General features: G+C 43.9%; 1 protein-coding gene and 1 long non-coding RNA gene across 3 annotated transcripts; one reads left to right on the forward strand and one right to left on the reverse strand.

Annotated features, from left to right (window-relative positions):
• Positions 1-69: 69 nt before the first annotated feature.
• Positions 70-819, reverse strand: LOC124850987. Its single transcript, XR_007032084.1, has 2 exons — positions 476-819; positions 70-387 (listed from the first exon to the last, which is right to left on the reverse strand). It is a non-coding gene; the product is annotated as an uncharacterized LOC124850987 (long non-coding RNA).
• ranbp2 (RAN binding protein 2) lies at positions 348-23,280 on the forward strand. Of its 2 annotated transcripts, XM_035651482.2 has the most exons (29): positions 348-570; positions 1,265-1,332; positions 1,433-1,544; positions 4,103-4,255; positions 4,812-5,042; positions 5,168-5,310; positions 6,029-6,224; positions 6,512-6,652; positions 6,929-7,088; positions 7,327-7,508; positions 7,795-7,988; positions 8,688-8,811; positions 9,360-9,521; positions 9,904-10,041; positions 10,251-10,382; positions 10,512-10,736; positions 10,904-10,987; positions 11,562-11,703; positions 11,837-11,931; positions 12,024-16,524; positions 18,322-18,498; positions 18,889-18,975; positions 19,098-19,273; positions 19,407-19,674; positions 20,445-20,531; positions 20,627-20,778; positions 20,873-21,146; positions 21,370-21,716; positions 22,249-23,280. In XM_035651482.2, exons 1-29 carry the CDS (start codon positions 499-501, stop codon positions 22,552-22,554), a joined length of 9,129 nt encoding a protein of 3,042 aa, XP_035507375.2. In that variant the 5' UTR covers positions 348-498; the 3' UTR covers positions 22,555-23,280. The 2 variants fall into 2 exon arrangements, with proteins under 2 accessions (XP_035507375.2, XP_047193089.1); XM_047337133.1 differs by lacking the exons at positions 18,322-18,498; positions 18,889-18,975; positions 19,098-19,273; ... (4 more) ...; positions 21,370-21,716; positions 22,249-23,280 and adding an exon at positions 16,985-17,133.
• Positions 23,281-24,000: the final 720 nt, after the last annotated feature.

Consider the following 24,000-nt stretch of genomic DNA (forward strand, 5'->3'; position numbering starts at 1 on the left):
CTAGGAAGAACTCTAGGAAGAACTCGATTGAGTAGGAAGTTCATTGGTAAACAAAAACAATCCATGACATTATTTTCTTGCTTAAAATTTTCAAGTTTGCATAGTTTATTGTATTATTCCATGTTTTATTCACACACAGGTTCAAACTTTGAACTGCAAACTTGTAAAAACAACGGCGCATTAATTGGGATTTAATCGGTGTCGAACAGTTGAGGACCCCGTCACAGCCCGGGACTTCCTGTAAAGTGAAGTGCGTCAGCGTGCGTCATGCCGAATACTCCCTCCTCATTGGTTTAAGGAGGGCGATTCAAGAAAGCGCTCGGCCCACGTGACATCCTGCAGTTTGCTGGATTTGAGACTGCGCACCATCGCCATGGGCAGTCAACGCTGAGGAGTGACAGTCGAGCCGATATTAATGCCATTTTTTAAAACAAAAATATACATATAGTTTGTGAATTGCCGGCGTTGTATGAACCTTAGTCCGCTGTCTCTGGAGCCATGCGGCGGAGTAAGGCTGAAGTGGACCGCTACGTCTCCTCCGTACAGAGTTCTTCTCCCTCACTCAAAGAGGTAAGTTGAGCCGGTGGCTAATGTTAGCGAGCCGCCGCCGCCGCGGTGTCAGCCCGCATGTGTCAGCCGGAGCACCCGGTCGAACGAGCACGAGCTTCGGTTCAAATCAAGCGGGTGTGAGGTCGCTCGGCTCGTGCGTCGTGTTCGGCGCGAGGCTGTGGGCTCCGCTGTCCGCCCCCGGCTAGCAGCGCGGTCGCTAGCTAACCGGCGTGTTAGCGCCGCGTCGTGCCCTCCTCCCCCCCGGTTGCTCTGAATTGCGCGGCAGTGGGTTGCTACAGCAGCGCTAGCTCATTAGCCATCGGCTAGTTCCTGCGCCTAGTTGGTCATAGTTGTGTCTAGAACAACAAGGACCCCGGCTCTCGGTTGAACCGGTGCATACGCCGTCGTGTCATGTATATGAGATTCATGCCCTCATGCAATAATTATACTGTTACGGCGGCGACTTATTTTCATAATGTGCGAGTGTCAGTTGTTCCAATTTGTGTCAAAGAACCAGCACCTGTAAAGGGATTGAACCAAGCACAAGTCGGCCACACTAGCTCAGATCGGGTGGACAACCTGTAGACATGTCAATAAAAATAAAATGTCAGAGTTGCAATAGCATTCATCGCCATGGGTTCTAACTAATAGAAGTTAGAATACAATCTGTTTCAAATATTCCCTGATATTCCTCTTCAATGTTGTCTTTCCACAGAAGCCAGTCAAAGGGTTTTTATTTGCTAAGTTGTACTTTGAAGCAAAGGAGTATGAACTTGCCAAAAGGTAAGCACATGAGCTTCCCCGCTGTTCGTTGACCGACTGTGTTATTGCTTCTCAACATTCCTCCATCGACAATGATCCTGCTTGTGTTGAACCTTCCTAGACATGTATCAGGGTATCTCAAAGTCCAGCAGAGGGATCCCAAAGCACACAAATTCCTTGGACAGCTCTACGAAAGAGAAGGAGACGTCAGCAAGGCCGTGGGGTGTTACAAGGTAGGGAGAACGTCACCGAGGGAATAAAAAGAGTTTTTCCTCTGGAAAGAATGTATAGCATGATGTGCTTCTCGAAGACCAATGTTGTGTTAAAGTGTTTTAAAATGAGTGATGAATGTCTGCCACATACTCTGCCTTTACTGGGATGAAAACCAGGGCTTGTTGTTTACAATGGCTCCCTCAGTGCACATGTGAAAGCGTCATTGACCCTGTTCAGACGTGGTATTAACATCCGTCCTGAGTGATCTGATCATAAGTGGAAAGCGCCAAGTACAGCTGCGAACGCACTTAGGATGCATTTGAGATCTCAGCACCCAAACCACATTCGGTGGAGGTCTGGGACGCATGTGGCCACGTTCTTTTAACAGCGTGAACGCGAATGCATCCTGTGCCACATTGAAGGACCTGTCTACTCAACTAACATCCTCCGACTCACTTCAATTCCATAATGTAACAAAAGTATTGATTTATTCAGTGTTAATATTGTGGCTTAAACCTCTCCTCCACACACACACACACACACACACACACACACACACACACACACACACACACACACACACACACACAGACATCAGACCAATCTGTATAGTCAAACTGGCTAAAAACTACGATATAGGTCTTTCTGAAGAGAAAAGAAAAGTTTATTTGCATGTAAATCGCAGAAGTGAGATCTGCTCACAAGTGGTCACAGGAGACACATTCTGGAGGCATTCTATGGCCAGGTGTTAACTGGCGTACTTAGCGCTGTCCACAAGTGTTTGCATCACTCGGGACGGATGTTAATACCAGGTCTGATCGGGGCCATTGAGCAAGATTGAACAGAAAACTTAAAACTACTGCTAATGGCCAGGCCAGTATGTGATTGTCTGCACGTGGGCGAATGAGAATCTTTAAAGAAGTGCTGTGTAAACGCAGTCCATCCATCAGTTAATTTAAAAAGTTGCAACAATTCAGATGGGATCATTTAAAAATGTGGACTTATATCACTGAATTCATTTAATGAGTCAGATGTTTAATGATGTTCGTTGTTAACTAATCTCATTCTGGGAAGGATTTTATCTATTTACTGCAGGTGGTTCGTCATTCCACAGCCTAAAAGCCATACATTAAATGATTTGCGTCGAGGCAGTCAATCCTACAGTGTGGATAAAGATCTTACCTCGAGCTCGTTTACTTTGTCCTTTCTGCTTTGAGTGTCTTTGTACTGTAAATGTACAGACTTTTAAATTTGGATTGTGTGTTGTTGTAAATGGGTTCCCCTTCCAGCTGATTATCCAAAACACTTGACATCTGTGTTATTACACCTCATATAAAGTGTGCAGGGTTGAAATTCAAAGATAGCATTGTGTTAATATAAAAAAAATCTGTTTAAAATACAGGTTGGTACAAGGAACCAACTTTAATTATTTAGGTGAACCAACCAAGCAGGTGTAGGCTGTTATTAATACCTCCTTTGGGTGGGCAAATTACATGTGCTCTGACTGTAGTTTAAATTTCTTACCTATTGCTCATTCCATTGCATTACACACAGTTGTAGATATTTCCCCACCTTCTTTGGTGTCAGTTATTGAAAGTGAAGGTGCAAAAAAAGAAAAAAGAACTGTAATCCATCAAAGTGAACATTTACTTACTTACAACCTTTACTTGGTCACTTTTCTAAAATGATGGTGCATTCAGCTCAAATCCAGAGGTCAAATGATGTCAAACATGAACATGATGAAAATGATCACGTGAAAATAGTTTTCTCCTCTGTCGAAATAGTAGAAACAATCAAATCTTAAATCTCAGCGGTTCGGAGCAGCTGTAACAGTGTTAAAATGTTACAAAAATATAACTGACTTAATAAAGGCCACTCTTTGTTCACTGGTTGTTAACTGACATACAGAATGTGTTTTCCCCGTACACTTTTATTCAGGTTGGACACCCACTGTAATCGTGAACATCCTGATCCCATGTGGAAATTCAGTATCAAGGCCCATCTGGGTATCATGATGAACTATTGGGCACATAAACCCTGTTCATTTCCAATCTTTTTATTCCCAGTCACTGCTCTCCAGCTGGGCCTACCAGCTGTGAAATATGCCTCATTAGGCTGTTAAAATACTGTGTCCTGTTCTGTATGCAGTGTTGTCTGGGACCAGCACTGACTACAGTTCATCCAGTTTTAGTGTGTGATAAGGAGTCAAACCATTTTCCAGGGCACACGATGCATTTAGTTGTATTCCCTAAGTAAATAAAATCAAGAGATAACTTGACATTGAAGTCAAATCAGTTTTATTTAGCCCAAAATCGCAAATTTGCCTCAGAGGGTTTTAACAGTCCGTACAGTGTACAAAACCCTCCTGTCTTTAGATTCATCATGTTTATTCCAGAACTTAAATAGCCTTCCCTTTCCTCCCTCAGATGACTTGTGAGGTATAAATAAATAATATGAATAGCCATCCCACAAGTCTTTCTTTCCCACCTCTTCCATGTTTTTGGATTTTCTTGTCCTTGTTGATCACATCTGCACACTTCAGTAAAAACGGAATGGCTTCAACTCTGTGTGTCTGTAGCGGTCAGTGGACTTGAACCCCGCCCAGAGGGACCTGGTGTTGAAGGTGGCTGAGTTGCTGGTTAGTCAGGAGGAAAGCGACAGCAGAGCAGAGTTCTGGGTGGAGAAAGCTGCAAAGCTTCTGCCAGGGAACCCTGCCGTCTTCAACCTAAAGGTGAGGCTTCTGTCATCCATTCTCATCAACTCCCCAACTCTACCATTACCACTCTTTACTGCCTCCCACTCTGTCATCAATTTACTATTTGCTAGCTTTTCATGAACAGGATTTTTATTGATTGTCATGTGTTAATGTTGGTTGATCATTTTGAATAAACATGCAGTGCGCTCTTTTGTGTACGGGGTACAAAGATCGCAGGTGTTAGGCCTGAGTCTACCTGAACACCGCTGGCCGACACAGGAACACGAATGGCTTAAGAGGAAACTGTTGGCCTTTTACCAAGTTCTGCCTGCCGGCTGGAAAAAAAAAACTATGGATTTTTTTGACAGTCCACCAACACAGCTGGATTTTTCCCAGTGTCTTGCCGATGACCAGTTCGACTGACGAACGGGTCAATGTGTTAGCTAGAGAAATAGAAAGAGACAGGCAGCAGGGTACATTGCACAGCACACATCTTTACAATGAAGCAACAGAGCAAAACACTTAATTAAAGGTCTTGTTATGTTATTATGAAAAGTGAAAAAAAATTATATATATTTTTCGGGGCATGCAGGAGCGTCTATTGAGTCGTCAGGGTCAGCAGGGATGGAACCGCCTGTTCGACCTCCTCCAGGCCGAGCTGGCGGCGAGGCCGGGTGATGCGCATGTGAACGTGAAGCTGGTCCAGCTGTTCTGTCAGGATGGTCGACTGGAGGAGGCCATCAAGCATTGCCTGGCTGCTGAGAAAAGGGGCGTGCTTAGCCACAGTCTGGACTGGTACACAGTGGTGGTGCGCACACTGCAGGTGAGCATGGCCTCAGATTTAGAAGAGCCGCAGTTAAAGTTTGGTATATTTTAGGGGTATGGTGATTTTTTTCGAAAGCTTACTTTACCTTTATCCTGTTTTAACTCCCAAATCTTTTTTTAAAGGAATATTTGGCTCAGCCCAGCATATCTAGCAATGAAAAGATGTGTCGGCGACTCCAGAGGGAGCTGCTATTGGCCCACTGCAGCCTGCTGAGAATCACACTGTCTGAGAGCATCCTGCAGCCCAGTGTCGATGCACTCAGAGGGTAGGTCATGTTCAGGTCTTATGTTGTAGTATATGTGGAAGTTTTCTGTAGACAAGCTGTATCCGTAAAATCAAATCTGAACCTCAAGTCCATTTTATTTTTGGATTTTGGAGTGATTTCCCCCAAGATTCAGCTTGTTTACATTCATGTTTATATTTCTGCATTTTTATGGTTGTTTTTATCCATCCATCATTCTGCTCACAGTTATATTTTAAGTGGAATCTCTATACTAACAGAAGACATACAACATTCATGTCTTTGCATTCAAGATTTTATATAAATTACAGTGGTTAACATCAATTCCATTGTATTATTATGCAGATGACAGTATACACTGTACACTGTATACTGTATGATGTTTGATTTTAATAAGTTTGATTTAGTTGTTCTAGTAGTCTCTGTATTAAAAGACCAGTCATCTTATTGGTGAAAAAGTGGGTTCTACTTGTTTTACATCATGATATCAGAAGGTGCCTTTAACAAAACAATGCCAGGGCTTTGTGTGCTTTGACCATTTAGCACAAATCATAAAAAAGGCTTTGGTGCAGGCAGCTGATTTTGCAAAACGTATTTTAGGTTTTTACTCCCCCCCTCCCCTGCTACCTTCTAGGTGGCAGTTATTTCCCCTAAAAAATAACTGCAGGAGACTCTGTGCCCTATAATAAACTACGTGTACGTGTGTGTGTGTGTGTGTGTGTGTGTGCGCGTGCGTGTGCAGTTTTGACCAAGCAATGCAGACTCTGAGCAGCGTCGCAGGCCGCCACACAGACGACCTCTGTGAGGTGTTTGTGGAGATGAGAGGTCACCTGTACCTCCATGCTGCCACACTGCTGTTGAAGCTGGCTCAGGATCGCCAGCAGACTTGGAGGGTTGTCATCGACCTGGCTGCACTGTGCTACCTGCTAGCATACCAGGTACTGACACACCTGATAAAGCATATGTAGCCACTGCATGTCTGAAGTGAGACAAGCCTTTAACCTGACTGGATTTTGTATGAGAATGTAATGTGTAATTATTTTTGAATGAATGGTAGGTAAGAACACTGACAATGCATGAACCTTTCAGTTTAAATGACTCTTTTATAGGACAAAGTATGCAGTCTTTGTTCTTTGTTTCCATGTACAAAATTTTTTTTTTCAGCAATGGCCAGGAACTTTTGAAAAATCAGCTCTTGACAGTTTACTTTTTGTTCTTTCACCAGGTTCCCAGACCAAAGCCTAAAGTGAGCAAAAGAGACCAGTCGGCCCCACAGCTACTGGAGCTGCTGGCCAACGACCGACAGAGTCAGGCTGGACACATGTTGCTCAATCTGAGCACCGATGCATCCACCTTAATCAGAGAGGTCTGTGCTTTGGTTCTGATTCAGTGTAGTTAAAGGTTATAGCCTTTTCAACATGACGTTGTTAATGATGATGATGTTAATAACAATGTAATTTATTTGACTTTGCATGTGTAAATTATCTGACATGTTAAACTTGGATGCACCTTTGTTTTTTCTTTACAGTCTAACACCAATGTTAATCATTTCTGCATATCAGACATAGACAGCATGTTTTTTTCATTAATATTTAATGTTTCTAGAAAAAGACCCTAATCATTTTATGTTGTCTCTGTGTAGGTGGTGGAGGCATTTGGGAACCGTAGTGGTCAGGACTCGCTGTTCGAACTCCTGTTTGGACCTCAGGCCACCACTGGATCTTCATTTATTGCAAATGATGACATTCGTTCCATCAACACAACAGTTCCAGAACTGTCTCAACTAGCCAAATGGGACACTGGTACGAAACTATAATTACCTGATTACCTGACTGAGAACTGAAGTAGCAGGAAGAGCTCTACGTTTTTCTCACTTTCCTTTTTGGTAGATGGCAGTATTATTTAGTAATCTTAGTTTATCATGGGTTCTAATGTATAAATGGTCATTAACGTTAAGATGTATTTTTGTTCCCATATAGTAAATGTATTTGTACTGCATACAAGCTGGTCATTGTAATAATGGTGTTGCCTCTTTGTTAGGCTCCATCCTACTACATGCTGGTGACTTACAACATCTGAGCTGGTTGGGGCTGCAGTGGACACTACTGGCACAAAGACCGGCCCTGCGGGATTGGCTAGCACAGCTATTTCCTAGGCTAACCCTGGAAACCTCCAAACTGGACACAAATGCACCTGAGTCCATCTGCCTACTGGACCTGGAGGTAGGATGAACCATGTGGGCTGGTGTGATGGGTTCACATAACAGGGGGTGAAGCTTTTCTGGAGATGTCTGATGTCTGCGGTTGAGACGGAAAGCTAGCTTGTAGCTGTTACAGGACTAACATATTTCACCAGCAAAAGCAACAGCCAACGCTGATTGTAAACAAGAAGCCTTCCATCCTTACCTACTAAGAAAATGATGCAGAAAGATTTTTTTTGTTGAAAATTTGGATCTGCAATTTCAATATGTAAACGTGTCTCTGTCTCTTATCTTGTTCACCCCTCCAGGTGTTTTTACATGGCGTGGTGTTCTGTAGCCACTGTCAGCTCCAGGAGACGGCGAAGATCAGCAATGGAATGAACCAACAGCAGCAGCTCTACGAGCCTCGATGCCTTCCGCTTCCTCTCCTTCGCCTCTTGACCACTGACAGGCAGAGGGAGTTGTGGGACGCCATCTACAGCCTCATTCACAAACAAGCAGCGTGAGTCAGAGAACTCAAAGATGGTTAAATCAAACATACAACCAGTTAGTTTCCCCCACATCTTACATAGGGTATGATTGATTACCTTAATCTACGTAAAAACAATATTGTTTTAAAGACCTTCTAGTTTGGTTGTATGTAAAGTAACAATATAAGAGGTAGGCAGTGGAGGTGTTGAGCATCTCCACTGCACCTAACTTCAATACTGTGCTTAGGTGTGCGTTAAACAGTAAATGCCTGCGAGCACAGCACCCACCCAAAAAATTCGGAAAATTTACGGACGTCAAATCAAAATGTTCCTAGATATTAAGCGGTACAGACATTGTTGGAGGGCATTATGCAAATACAGAATAGTCGTAATCAGAGTTTTTGTGTCTCATAGTCTGAACATTGGCAATCCTGCAAAATTTAAATAGTGAGTTACATAGGTTAATATATTTACCCTATAACACTAAATCTTAAAAACATAAGTGTCAGTATGGCTGTCTTGTAAAGACATGAATAAGTTACCGACTTTTCTGTCTGAATCCCAATAATTTACAAACCTGTGGACAGTGTTTAGAAATGGTCAAAAATGGTTGGATGGTAAATGCAAAAACATAAACTTTTATTAGCATTATTAATGACACGAACAGGCCAATATTTTTTTGTGATTCTGATTCCAAATATTCAGTGTTTTTGACGTGTTTCTTCTTGCAGCCCAAGCATGTCAGCCAAGCTACGGATGGTTGTGCAGCATGGACTGAGCACTCTGAGGGCCGGAGAGAAACATGGGCTTCAACCAGCACTGGCCATCCACTGGGCTCAGACTCTAAGCCAGACGGTACACACGCACACCACACACACCACACACACACACACACACACACACACAGAATTTACTCAATCTCAGTTAGTAGGTAGCTTGACAACAGTGTTTTTGTGTGCTTTAAATGTATTTATAAGTTTTCCAAACTCAAATTCACTTAAAAATACTAAATCAACAGACAATAGAATCCAAAGTCTTTGCCTTTCCACTGGGAGGGAGCTGCTGGACTGCAGTTATGTGGGTGGCAGACATTTAGCACAGACAGGAAAATACCACTCATAACCTTGCCAGATACTGAGCACAGACACGTGTCTCAACACCTGCTCCTTTCTGTCACTCACTCTACAGCTGCTAAACTTTAAGTTGTCCAAACAGCCATGTGTTGCTTCTCTAACTGTGTCCTTTTCATTAATGTAGACTTTGTAACTGAAGACACTACTTCTGTGAAAAGTGAATACTGTTGTTCTGACTGTGTTAATGCTGTCTGCCCTGCATTAAGCCAATGTGGCTGGTTTACCTTCTCTCTTTGAATTCTAGCTCTTTTTGTTTGTTTAATGACCCAGGGTGATGGAGTGAACTCCTACTACGACCAGAAGGAGTACATCGGCCGCAGCGTCCACTACTGGAAAGTCGTCCTCCCACTGTTGGAAAGGATCAAAAACCGACGCAGTATACCCGAACCCCTCGAACCCCTCTTCTTACACTTTCCCTCTAAAGATGTCCAGGTTAATATTGTGTTCATGCTTTCTTTGTATTGTATGAAATGAAGGACATGAGACCATCTAGTCTTGAGTCTGAAGATTCCTTCCTGCAAATCTTTGAACCTCTTATAAGTTTTTGACAGCCTTTTGTGTTTTTATCAACTATTAATACAAGTGCTTTATCTTACAGTGTCTACATCTTGTTATGTGCTTCTTTTATTAGTGTTTAATTTATTAATAAGTATGACTTTTTATTGAAGAACCTCATAAATCGTTAAACAGGTTTTGACATTTTTCAAATGGTAATGCATGGTAGACCTTTGGGTTTGAGGTTTGATTCCAACCAACGTCTTAAGTTATTTCATGTTGAATTATTCATGTGTGTCATATTTGTGTCCCTTTTCAGATTTCTTCTGTGAAAGGTTATGAAGAGGAGTTCAAGATCGTATGTGCAGCTCTCCTTGACATTGAAGGCAGGACAGAAGAGGCCATCGCTACCTTGGAGACCATCAATAACATGTCATCCATCTGGCATTTGGCTCAGGTAAGTCATTGGCTTTTTTTGTGGTCACTGCATCCTCCAGCGTTGGCTGCCTAGGTGCAGACACACTTGCATTTCAAAGGATGTTGAACAGCATTTAACTGAGAGATTCCTCAAAATTCACAGGGGTCAGCCCGTAGTCTGTGACATCAGATTGGTGCACCTTTAATATGACCTGTGCATGTCCAATAAGTGCTGCCTTTCCTTGACAGATCTACCAGCGGCTGTCAGAGGAGGCCAGCAATGGGGTTGAGGAGACCCAAGACAGGTGCATCACTTTCCTGAGAAAGTTCAGGATCTACCTTTGTAAGATCTACAATGCCAATGCTGATGACATTGATAAGGTAACATTTTATAACATTTAAAATATAAAATGAAAAAGTACATATGGTGGACACTGGTTATCTTTATGCTTTTACTTTTCAATGTGAACCCTGTAATAATGTAAACATTGCCTGCATTTTGTGTCCCAGCTGCCTGTGTCCATGGAGGAAGTTGTAGATCTCCTGAATGATGTGAACCAGCAGCTTGGGGAGAGTGGGGATGCCATGGATGAAGAGGAGGAGAAAGAGGAGGGCCGAAGAGGACCGGCCCACTCTAGCCCTGCTCACCCCACAGAAGCCAGTGCCACAATATCCCACATTAAGTTTTCCACTCCCTCTCCGAACAAAAGCATGGTCTCTCCCTCCAAAAGACTGGTAGGTTCTTGTCGTTGATTATCATTCCGAGGAAATCTCATGTGAGATATGATTTGAGATATAATTTGATAATTTTGATTTCTTCATATATTTTAAGTGTGTTCTGTGTTGGTTCAGAACCCAAATTAATGACGTTTTTTCCATTAACTTCTTCCTCTGTCATTCAGATTTCTCCCAAGACACCACCTCATTGGGTGGAGGACCAGAAAAGTCTCCTTCAGATGCTGTGTCAGCAAGTTGAAGCACTCAAGGTCAGGATTAGAAATATAATATCTTTTTTAATTAAATATCCACATAGCCTCACAGATTCCACTCTTAGGGTTAGGGTTAGGGTCTTTTAAATTAAGATGTAAAAGACATTTGAAAATATTCCAGAGTCATGCAATCAGTTTTTGAATATAAATAGGTAGAAATCTAAAGAGCCTGAAGCAGAGCCAGGGTGCATGATGTTGACTTTATTGTGACAAAAGGTAGACATGGATGAAGGCGTTTTAAAAAACAGTAAATAATGTGGCATCAGATCAGAAATCAGGGAAGCTGCCTACTGAAATGTGAACAAAACAGGAGAAATGCATATAAAGGTCTGATTCTTCTAATGGTCTATTTCAAGTAAAGGCCTGGGTTTACCTGCAGTTGAGGTAAATCAAAAATCCCAGGGACTATTTCACAATGCAGATTAATTAACATTAGACTGTCACAGTATAAAATGTTCTTATATATGGTTTGGAAATCACCACCCTGTGTCACTGTTAGTGTGCATGAAATGTTCTTTATGCCTGCATCTCAACTCTAGTCACTTCTCATTAAGTTGCTTGTTTTTTGCAGAATGAAGTTCATGATCTGAGACACAACGCCTCAGGGAATGCAGGCTCCCCTCATCACAAGCTGTATGGGGACAGCTACGGGGCAGAGGGCCTACAGGAGTCTTTTACCCCAGTCCAGTCGTACCATGGTGCCCCCCTAACAGGTAAGCACACTACATAGAACCAAAGCATGTCAACATTTTCAGTTCCATATTTTTCTCTACAAGTATTTGACAGAAATATTTTAAAGAATTAACAACATATAACATATTATATATGTAATTTATCTCTTTCAAGTTGCCACCACAGGCCCCTCTGTGTACTACAACCAGTCTCCAGCTTATAACTCCCAGTATCTCCTGCGCACAGCAGCAAACGTAACCCCCACCAAGGTAAAGATTAGCATCTAACGATCGATTTACATTAATAAACTTGCTCACAGTACACCCAGTGACATTTTTTTTTCTTCTCTCTCTCGGCATAGGGCCCAATGTATGGTGTGAACCGTATGCCACCTCAGCAGCATATGTATGCGTACCAGCCGCCCACTCACACTCCTCCATTGCAAACAGCCCAAGCCTGCATTTACCCTCCTCAAGAACAAGTCTTTGGCACTCCTCTGCGATTTGAATCACCAGCCACAAGCCTTCTTTCCCCATATAGTGAAGAATATTATGGCCAGAGTGTAACCCAACAAACCACTAACCCTCCTCTACCTGAACCTGGTTACTTCACCAAGCCGTCTGTAGCCCCTGTTCAGCCACCAAAGATAGAGGGGAAGCCTATGGACTTAGGGAAGCTGTCCTTCAGCCAGCACGCACCTGCTGAAGTCCCCAAAGTGCCAAGTTTCGGAGCTGGGGCAATTGCCCAATCAACACCTTCAGCTGCTTTTAAATTCAACTCCAACTTTAAATCCAACGATGGAGATTTCACTTTCTCCGGTTCTCAGGCCAAGCACAGTGAAAGTCTGCTTGGTCTTCTTACATCGGACATTCCCACTAAAACAAATGCTATTCCAGAGGAGCCTCCAGCTCAGGAACAGCACTCTAACCAATCTGGCATTTTCACCTTTGGCACTAAAGGAGCCACTGGCTTCTCCTTTGTTGATCCTGCGCAGAACGCTGCAACTGGAGGTCTGTTTGGAAAGGTGGACCAGCCATTTAAATTTGGGGATGTTGCTAAGCCAGTGTTTGGGTTACCCAGTTATGGAGCAGAAGCAGAAAAGGCAGCAGAGAGCGATAATGACAGCACTCATGTTGAGGAGGATGAGGATGGTCCTCATTTTGAACCCATTGTACCTCTTCCTGATAAAGTAGATGTGAAAACCGGTGAGGAAGAGGAGGAGGAGATGTTTTGCAACAGGGCAAAGCTGTATCGATTTGACACTGAGACAAAAGAGTGGAAGGAGCGGGGAATTGGCAATGTTAAAATCCTAAAACACAGCACTAAGGGGAAGGTCCGCCTCTTAATGAGAAGAGAACAAGTCCTCAAGATCTGTGCCAATCACTACATCACCGCTGATATGCTACTGAAACCGAATGCAGGCTCTGACAAATCCTGGGTCTGGAATGCCATTGATTATGCGGATGAAGAGCCTAAGCCTGAGCAGCTGGCCATCCGCTTTAAAACAGTAGATGAAGCATTACTTTTCAAAGATAAGTTTGAGGAGGCCCAGAAAGTTGTAGTCAAATCACCGGAAAAGCACAGTCAACCGGAGAAGAAAGAGGAAAGCATAAAAGGTTCTGAATCACTGGCAGCCCAGTTTGCACTTAAAGACGGGGAGTGGGATTGCACAGTGTGCTGTGTAAGAAATAAACCCTTGGATATTAGATGTGTTGCATGTCAAAGTGCGAATCCCAATTCTTCATCAAAACCAGACATTCAGGCTCCTGGTGAAACCAAAGCCAGTCCCTTTACTTTCAAATTCGGGACTGATTCAACAAACTCCAGTAGTTCGGGCTCTACATTTTCTGGATTTGGTGCGTTTGGGGCCTCTATACCCTCTTCATTTACGTTTGGGACCGGCGCTTCGAAATCTGCTGACACAGTAACCAGTGCATTTGGTTCTTCTTTCGGGGCTCAGTTTGGAAAGAAGCCAGGGCAGTGGGACTGTGACATATGTGAAGTAAGAAACAAGGCCTCTGCAGACAGTTGTGTTTCTTGCAAAGCTCATAAAGCCTCAGCTAAAACAACTGTGACAGCACAAACCGAACCAGCTGCAGAGGCACCTGCTGCGCAGCCCTCTGCATGTGCAGCGAAGTCTGGGTTTGGTGGACAGTTTAGCAAGAAGCCTGGGCAGTGGGACTGCGACGTATGTGAAGTAAGAAATGAAGCCTCTGTTGACAAATGTGTCGCCTGTCAAAGCCCCAATCCTGCTGCTAAATCAACCAAGGGGATTTCAGTGGCATCAAATCTGCCAGCAGGGTCAGGATTTGGGGCTGGTTTTGCAAAGAATGATGAGCAGTGGGACTGCAATGCCTGTCTGGTCCGAAATGATGCACCGGCTACTAAATGCGTTGCCTGCCACACCCCACTTGAGACTCCCTCTTTAGAAGACATGTTTGCCAAGAAGGATGGAGAATGGGATTGTGACACGTGTCTGGTGAGAAACAAGGCCTCTGTCAACAAGTGTTTGGCTTGTCAGACACCAAATCCCAATGCTAAAAGCACAACTAGCTCTGCTCCCTCAGCCTCCACTTTCAGCTTTAACTTTGGAACCAAGGGTTCATCAAGTCAACCCACTGAAACTGGATTCACAATGCCTTTTGGAACTGGCAGCACTTTTCAGTTTGGTCATAACAAAGATAAAAGCTCAGCTCCTTCCTTCAAGTTTGAAACTCCTCAGTCTGGATCTAGCACCAGTGCAAGTACCAGTGCCAGTACCAGTGCTTCAGGCTTCTCTTTCTCAATGCCCATTCCAGCTGGTGGTTTCAAGTTTGGCATTCAGGACACTGAAAAAGACCCCCCCACAACTGAAAATCAAACCCCTCCATCAGGGTCTGCCTCCAGTTTTCTTAAAAGCATAGCTGACAAACACAACGAGAAACAAGACACGTCTACACCCTCAGTGGACCAAACGGAAGTAGATGAAAATCCATTAGTTTCTGGAAAAAACCCTGCATTTAGTTTTGCTGACCTGGCACAGTCCTCTGGCGCAGACTTCCAATTTGGCCAGAAAGACCCAGATTTCAAAGGTTTCTCTGGGGCTGGTAAGCAGTTGTTCACATCATTTCAGGCTACTCCCACCAAGACGGATGCCTCAAATGACCTGGAGGATGACGACATGTATAAGACAGAGGAAAATGACGATATTCAGTTTGAACCAGTGGTTCAGATGCCCGATAAGGTGGACCTGGTGACTGGGGAGGAGGATGAACAGGTTCTTTATTCTCAGCGCGTCAAACTGTTCAGATTTGACACCGACACCAGTCAGTGGAAAGAGCGAGGTGTGGGAACCCTCAAATTCCTGAAACACGGCAGTAATGGCAGACTCAGGGTGCTCATGAGAAGAGAACAGGTTCTGAAGGTGTGCGCCAACCACTGGATCACCACCACTATGAATCTTAAGCCCTTGTCGGGATCAGATAAAGCATGGATCTGGATGGCCAACGACTTCTCTGATGGAGATGCTAAACTCGAACAGTTGGCTGCCAAGTTTAAAAGCCCAGAGCTTGCTGAGGAGTTTAAAGAAAAGTTTGAAGAATGCCAGAGACTTCTTTTGGACATCCCCCTACAAACACCCCACAAGCTCGTTGACACGGGTAGAACTGCCCATCTCATTCAGAAAGCAGAGGAAATGAAGTCTGGTTTGAAGGACCTGAAGTTCTTTTTGACGGACGAGAAAACTAAAATCAAAGATGATGACAACCAGGGAGGGATTACAACATCAGGGGATGTTTCAAGCCTCGTAATCAAGGCTCACAGTGAAACTACTGGCCCCACATTGGAGTGGGATAACTACGACCTACGCGAAGAGGCTTTAGATGATACTGTTGACTCGTCAGTCTATGCCTCTCCCATTGCCAGCAGCCCTCTGAGAGAGAACCTTTTCCGCTTTGGAGAATCCACTAGTGGGTTCAACTTCAGCTTCCAACCTGGCATCAGCCCCTCCAAGTCTCCTGCTAAGCCTAACCAGAGCAGAGTGTCAGTGGGTACTGACGACGAACAGGATGTAAGCCAGGATGAGGATAGGGATGGCCAGTACTTTGAGCCGGTAGTCCCTCTGCCTGATCTGGTGGAGATTTCCACTGGAGAGGAAAATGAACTGGTAGCCTTCAGTCACAGGGCCAAGCTGTATCGCTACGATAAGGAGCTGGGTCAGTGGAAGGAGAGGGGTATTGGAGACCTCAAGCTCCTGCAGAATTACGGCACCAAACGAGTGAGGTTGATAATGAGGAGAGACCAGGTACTTAAGATCTGTGCCAACCACTGGATCACAGCAGCCATGAAGCTGGAGCCTATGAAAGGCGCCGAAAAGGCCTGGGTCTGGAGCGCCATGGACTTTGCAGAAGAAGGGGCGGGTAATATTGAGCAGTTGGCTGTGAGATTCAAGCTGCAGGATACAGCAAACACATTCAAACAGGTCTTTGAGGAGGCTAAGGTCGCGCAAGAAAAAGAGGAACTTATGACTCCAGCGACACCCGGAGTTGCCTCACCTCAAGACAGTGGACCTACAGAATTGCCAAAGACTGAAACAGCTGTATGTGGGAAGGCAGCCATCGCCGTTCTGGAAGAGACCACAAAAGTACGTACAGAGCTTTTCCCCGATGTTCAGCCGTGTGCACCAGAGTCTCCCACTCCAGCCAGCTTCTCAAAGACGGTGGTGTCGCCTCCCAAGTTTGTCTTTGGCACCGATAGCCTTCAGAAGATTTTTGGCTCTCCTAAATCCGAGACAGAGGAATCTGCGTCCGGTTTGAAAGCCAAAGATGTGGGACGTCCCGCCAAGGCTACACTTGCATCACCTGCATTCAAAATCCCAGGGAAAGGTAAAAAACCCCACCTAAAATGTGAACCAGTTGTCTGATATTCTGTTTTTGAATGAGGATGGGGTTTGTTGTATTTCATTTTATTTTTTACTTCATTGTCTTATTCCATCTCCATCTCATTGCTCCATCATCTTCATAGTTGAGCCAACCAAGCCCCCTCTCAGTTTTTACTAGGAACTGGAATTGTATTAAAATAACTGATTTCCCATTTCCACCACACATAGCTGCAGTTCACTCTGTATAATGTTTAATTTAACTCTAGATGTATCTGTTTATTTAGTGACAGATCTACACTAGGTGTTTTGGCTCCACATACTGAATTCTGCACAGCCGAATGATGCATTAGTACACATTTTTATATAATCCAGTCAACACACGCTCATAGTATTTCACATTCTATGTTTTATGATACCAACCTCACAATTAGTCTCTCTTCGCCCAACAACCCATCATCCCGTAGGGCTGGATTTTAGGCTTTTCAAAGATAACCCAATGGCTTTTTGGACCAGCACATCAACCACCCAATTTGAACCCCCAGGTACTCTAATCACTGCAGTGTGTGTTAACACCTCTCAGCTGTCACCTGGCTGCTGACCCCTTACTACCAGAGAGAAATAACATGGATGCACGGAGTGGAGAAAACAGTGAAGCTAATGTGTTGCATGTCCAGTGTGTAGGTGCAGTTTTTACTGTACAGTTTTTTTTTTTTTTAATTTATAAAAATCCTCCCTGAGCACCCTCGTCACAAGTTTTAAGTGTCTCGCACAGGAGGAAGTTATACAAAGCTGCCCAAAAACCCTATCGTCAATATCTTACCAATTCAAGGTGGAAGTAGAGCGAAATGCAGTTATGTTATTTCATTAAAGTGGTTATGAAACGGTTTTAAACTGTCACTGGCTAATATTACATTTAGTTAAATAAATGATGAGTCCCTAATATCATTTCTAAATTTTTAATTGGATAAAATAAGATAATCCTTTGAGTGTTTTCGGGGTGTTACGGCAACAAAGTGGATAGCAGAATATTAAAAAGCAGTACGATATGTACAAAATATAAATACTATGTATAGCAATATTTCTTCCACCCAAAATATGAATTTTTCCAATTGTGCTTTGTTCAACTCATCTGAGTCTTGACACTAGACCTGCGGCCAATCAGTAGTTCTCATACTGTCCTTCAGTTCATAGGGGTGTTAAGGTTTTCCAGTGATTCTGAACCTGGTCAATGGGGATGTGATAATGTAACTAACGTATTAGACATAGTAAGTCTTGTCATGATCAGTGACCAGTTCTTTAAACAGCTGACACAACCAGACTAGAGTTCTAAATCCCAACAGCGCGCACATCCGCTAAACTTGCTGTCTTTTGAAAGGTGAGCTGAGAAGATTCCACACGGGAGAGGAATGCACCGGACAAACGTCACAAGCTCCATTTTTAGTGCTGGATGTTTAGCAACAGTGTGAAATACAATTCTCTTCCTAGTCTGGCTTCTGCTAATTTTACAATATCGTGTGTCCTGCAAGTACAACAACTGGTGTAGTCTGTTGAATAAATAATCAACACGCATACATGCACCCATAACATTTTATTAATACAGGTGGTCTCAAACATTTTAAATCAAACGCATGCTTTATCTTTTTGTTGTGCATGTTTTTGCGTGTGTGTGTGTGTGTGTGTGGAACTAACACCTGCGGTTATAAAGGGAATAAGAGGAAGCAGATTCATTTTTGCTGATCCTCTGAACAGTTCTTTCCCAACTTGACTGAGTTATTCCACCTCTGTCATATCTGTGTCGCAGGTCCCCCAAAGGCAGAGGGAGGTGATGCAGGGTCGTATGAGGACTCGGAAGTGGAGGTCGTGTACATCAGAGAACCCACTGCTGAGCAGGCGGCTCTCGCTAGTAAACTCCTGCTGCCGCTCACCTTCTTCTGCTACCAGAATGAACCCGGATACTGCAGCGACGATCAGACTGACGGTGAGACCTAAATATACAAAACACGAGTATGAAAATTTGTATATATAGTTTAAAGTGACTAACATAGACGACTAGTCAATATAATTCTATTTCTGTGTCCAACTCCAGAGTTGGTAAAATACCTGAGACTTTAATGTTGACATTGCCATGTTTCATTGTTGCTTTTACCAATATTTCTGTTTTGAACCAAGTGCACATTGTTTTCTGCCTGTGTCAACATAACAGTCCAGAAATAAAAATACATGATAATAAGTTAATATAGAGTTTCCTAAAATTGTCTCACAAATCCAAGTCTGTATGAGTGAGGTGGGAACAGCAAAATCAATGTCTTCCTTCTTAGCAAAAACAAATATAATTCATGCAAAATACCTGTTGATTTTGGATCTCCAGACGAGGATTACGAGTCGGCAGTGAAAGCCCTGAATGGAAAGCTCTACCGTGATCTTCCTGTGAAAAAGGCTGCAGCATGTAGTGATGGTATGTGTATCATATTCTGTCACATAGTGATACTTTATCATTCCAGTAACCTATTCAAGTGTAATTCCTAATATAAAGGTTGTGATGGATGAATAAAGATTTTCTCCGTGTGTTGCGCTCAGAGCCAGACTGCCAGGTGGTGTGGGAGAAGAAGCCAACGCCGCGGGAGGAGGAGAAGGCCAAGAGCCTTTTGCTTCCACCCACTTTCTTCTGCGGCCTCAGCACCACAGACAGCGACACAGACCATGACAAGCCCGAAGACTTTGAGACGGAAGTCCGCAAGGCACAGCAGGACCTGGTAAAGGATTGCACTAATTTTTGTACAGATAAGAATTCCCATCAAATCAGCATACAACCAGACGACGTGTACGCCGCATGTACGAGGAGAATGTATCTCTTGTTTTCATTCCAATTCCTATCCCTCGTTCCAGGATGCCGAGCTAAATAAAGTGGGGAAAGCCTCCAGCAGCAGAGCCCCAGAGGAGCTGATGCCAGGCCTGTCATCCTGCAGCACTGACGCTGCAGGCAGCGTGTTTACACCACAGGAGCAGACCTCAGACCAGCCAGCCGAGACGCCGAGTCAAGCTCCGATCAGCAGCAGCTGCCCCATTGACCTGTCGACCAAGAAGAGCCCGGAGCCGGAGTCCAACACTGAAACTGCAGCTTTTACTGCTGCTACTACTACTGTAACCAGTCAAGGTACAGAGTACACTGTTCCCCACTACAGATCTTACCTGTTGGGTGGGATCTACTACATTTAAGACACAGCTTGTCACAATGTTCCTGTCAGATTCAGAAACGACCATCTTCACAAGATTGGTCTTGATCTGTTCGCCTGCTCATCAACGGTGTTCCAGCACAGTGCATCTGTGGAGCCACCTGGGCCTGCAGTGATGCTAGTAATTCCTCCTCTGCCATATTTAAGTTTGGGGAAAGTGACTATTTGATAAAAATACTTCAATCTTGACGTTACTATCGTAGCCTGTCTGAATTGAAAACACCATGACATTCATGTAATCCCTTCATGTTTGTTTATTATATTAAATTTTGCTTTTTGGTTTCCCATCTAAGTTTCTAAACTGGTTTCTTCTGGAAAAAACTGTTCATCCCCACCAGATACACATTCATTCATGAATTGATGACATCATAATAAAAAGTCACTGGGGCTGTTTTCCGCATGAGTACTTTTACTTTGATATTTACAATATATGACATTTAGAATGCTCCTGTTCATTGACTTCAGTGGGATTATGAATGCTTTGATAGATTCTTTTTAGTACTTTATTGATCGTGTAAACCACCACTGATTATCATCTTACTCTTCAAGTTGTGTTTATTTCCTCATTATTGCTTCACATGACTACATGTTGCTGTCCAACCTGCTGTCTGCTGGAATCCTGCAAACCAAACTGAGAGGCATGAAAAACTTTGTCCAGTGTTTAATGATAACTTTGTTTCTCCGTCCGCAGACTCCGGCTTTGGCTTCAACACACTCGGTGGCTTCTCATTCGCAGACCTGGCCCATAACACAGAGGGGTTTGCGTTTGGATCCCAAGGTTGGCTTCAACTGTGTTGACATGTATCTACCACGGTATTGCCACAACGAAATTATATCTCACTACATGTATTTATCGTTTTCTCTTTCATGTAGACACCAACTTCTCGTGGGCAAATGCTGGTGCGTCAGTATTTGGGTCGGCCGTGTCTTCAGCACCAAAAAACACCGGTGATGAGGGAAGTGATGAAGAGGAGGCTTCTAATAATGAGGACATTCACTTTGAACCAATAGTGTCACTTCCAGAGGTAGTCTAAAATGTTGAGCTTTATTTCATTTAAGCCACCAAGTGGAGTTTTAGTGAGCGAGGGGTTTGGCTCATCTTGTATTTGTGTCTCTCAGGTGGAGACAAAGTCCGGAGAGGAGGACGAGGAAATCCTGTTCAAGGAGCGCACCAAGCTGTACCGATGGGACCGGGACCTGGGCCAGTGGAAGGAGCGCGGCATCGGAGACATCAAGATCCTCTTCCACCCGGCCAAACGCTTCTACCGAATCCTGATGCGAAGAGAGCAGGTGCTGAGGGTTTGTGCCAACCACACCATCTCCGAGACGATGGAGCTCAAACCCATGAACTCCTCAGCAAACGCACTGGTGTGGACCGCCACCGACTACTCAGGTACACGCACACACTGTCGATATGAAGTCAGTCTGATGAGGATCCTCCAGCTCTGGTTGTAAAAACGTCCAGCTGACAGTTCTTGTCTGAGATCACATTACTCTTTTGTCCCACTTCCTTTGCATGGATATTATAAAACACGTTTTACATAGATATGTATTTGACAAAATATTTTTCAGATGCCCCCTTGGTAATGGTCTCTTTTCGATCCCTGTTTTACCAGACGGCGATGGCGAAGTGGAGCAGCTGGCAGCCAAGTTCAAAACCCCAGAGATAGCGGAATCCTTCAAGAAGACGTTCTGCGATTGTCAGAGCCGAATCAGCAGTGACGACTCGTGCGTCACCTCGCCGCAAATGTCAAGAGTTCAAGAGCATTCCAGAGACAGTAATCCACGGGTGTTCCTCAACGTGTCCGCCGACGGCCAGACACTGGGCACCGTCACCATCGAGCTCTTCTCCCACATTGTGCCCAAGACGGCAGAAAACTTCCGGGCCCTCTGCACCGGAGAGAAAGGCTTCGGACTGCGAGACTCCATCTTCCACAGAGTCATACCGGACTTCATGTGTCAGGTGAGAGGGCTTGTGATAATCCAAATGTGAAACACGTCCTGACTCAACTTAGTTCTCCTCTCCCTCAGTGAAGTTTGCTCACTGGTGTTTACCGTACATATTTGTAATGATAGCACTTGTATATTTGTGACTACGGTCCCTGATCAAAACGGATCAAAAGAGCAGACGTATTCAGTTACAATTGAGCTGTCCAGAGATCAAGTATATAATATATATACAGTATGATAAAGAGATTCGGGGCTGAAAGAGTCTGGATCTCCAAATTAAAGACCAGACATCCGAGAGGTGTAGATGCCATTTGGGGATCGTTTTTGATGGACAGTGCATCTAACAGTCCTTTTATCCTATGATTAAAGGATTGTGTCTAATCTAGTTCTCCTAAACCTACTAAACACTTTGCTCCAGGGCTACTACTTTTTCCAAATATGAGGTTTGAAAAAAACCAAATTTGTTCTAAATATTTAGGGAAGAATGTATTTTTCAGAAGTGCATCGCCATCGAAGATCATTAAAGAGCCCGTTGGTCTTTTCAGGGCGGTGACATCACAAACGCCGACGGCACAGGAGGCAAGTCCGTGTATGGCAGCAAGTTTGAGGACGAGAACTTTGACATCCGGCACACGGGCCCAGGTATCCTGTCGATGGCCAACCGGGGGCGCGACACCAACAACTCTCAGTTCTTCATCACGCTGAAGAAGGCCGAACACCTGGACTTCAAACACGTGGCCTTCGGCTGGGTGCGGGACGGCATGGACGTGGTGCAGCAGATGGGAGAGCTGGGAACCAAGGGGGGCTTGCCCTCCAAGAAGCTGGTCATCGCCGACTGTGGGCAGCTGTAGATTTTTAAACGTTGTGATAAATAGTTTCAGTTTAGGTTATAAGAGTCAAGGTGACTTTTGATAACGACGTGCTCCCTGTGCGCTTCATGCCCCTCTGCTAAAACTCAACCCACAGTCGTTAGGCGTCGACCACAGGTCACAACCTTGACCCCCAGTAGCCTGGAGTTAGAAGTTATGCTTAAGCAATTCTTTCATAGAGAATCATTTTTTAATCACGTGTACTATGTGGGAGAAGGCACTTGGAGCAATTGTGTATATCATCATCTGTCAATAAATACTCATGTTTATTTTGTGTGTAAAATTGTACATGGAACTACTTTTTTTAATGTCTGTTTTTGTTCCTTTGTCTTGCATGTGCTCCTTGTGAGTCGAGCTGTTCCTCTACGTAAGCTCCACTCTGTGTTTTCCCTCTTTTTGAACAAGTCTTAACTCAAACTAGAAGGTGAGGGGTTCTTCTGACCTCGCCTCCGCTCCACATGCTGCCACTGTCCTTTTTGAAGTTTGGTTTCCCCCCCAGTGAATTGTCTTTGTTCAGACGAATTTCACAACGTGCAGGTAATCGGATTTCACGATGTTCTCACTGTGTTGCTAATGGGTGGAATTATTTCTGGTGTGGATTTTACAAAGGTGATGCATTGTCATTTAGGTGATCGCACAATAGAAATGGTGCTTCTTGTACCAAACTAATACGCTGACAAAGAAGAAATAAAGTCGCTAATCAAGTAACACATGGTTGTTTCATGTTTGTTGTGCATCTTATCTCACCAGCTTCCATAGGCAGTGGAAGACCTGGAAGTCATATACAGTCAACATATGTAAAGGGAATTACATTTCTATTTAAACAACGAATTCTGCTATCAAGACAAACACCATGAGCATTACTCGGAAGAATGAATGTGGGGAGGAGAGAACAGGGCGCGGTGCCATGTTTCATCGAAGAACAACTACATGAGTTAAGTGTTTTGATAGATTTACAGATATAGATGTATTTATTGATATAGCTACAGTTGCGTGTTTAATTTGTGGCAAAAAAGACAAATCTCTTAAATGCATGAACGTGTGTTTTCTGATGTGACCTGATCCATCTACAATAACCACTTAAATATAAAAGAAAAGGATACTGTAGATATAGATAATTTGACCCTTTGACAGTCGACACCGCCCGCTTACACGCGAAATGGGATGTCAGACGCTCCATGATTACATTTCAGCAGGTCTCCGTCCTCTTTGGCTCCCTTTAAATATATTTAAATACTGTTGCCATAGTAACACGATTAATGTGCACCATGACGGGAAAAAAGAGTTTCCAGCCGTCATGCTCTCCAGTCGTAGAAATGTACCTACGGCAAAAACATCAGCGCTCTCACACAACACACTCAAGTTTCCTGTAAAGAAAAAACATCTGGCTGCAGCAGCTGTCCAACCACTACATGGACTAATATTTTT

Source organism: Scophthalmus maximus, chromosome 14 (assembly GCF_022379125.1).
Source record: "Scophthalmus maximus strain ysfricsl-2021 chromosome 14, ASM2237912v1, whole genome shotgun sequence".
NCBI lineage: Eukaryota > Metazoa > Chordata > Actinopteri > Pleuronectiformes > Scophthalmidae > Scophthalmus > Scophthalmus maximus.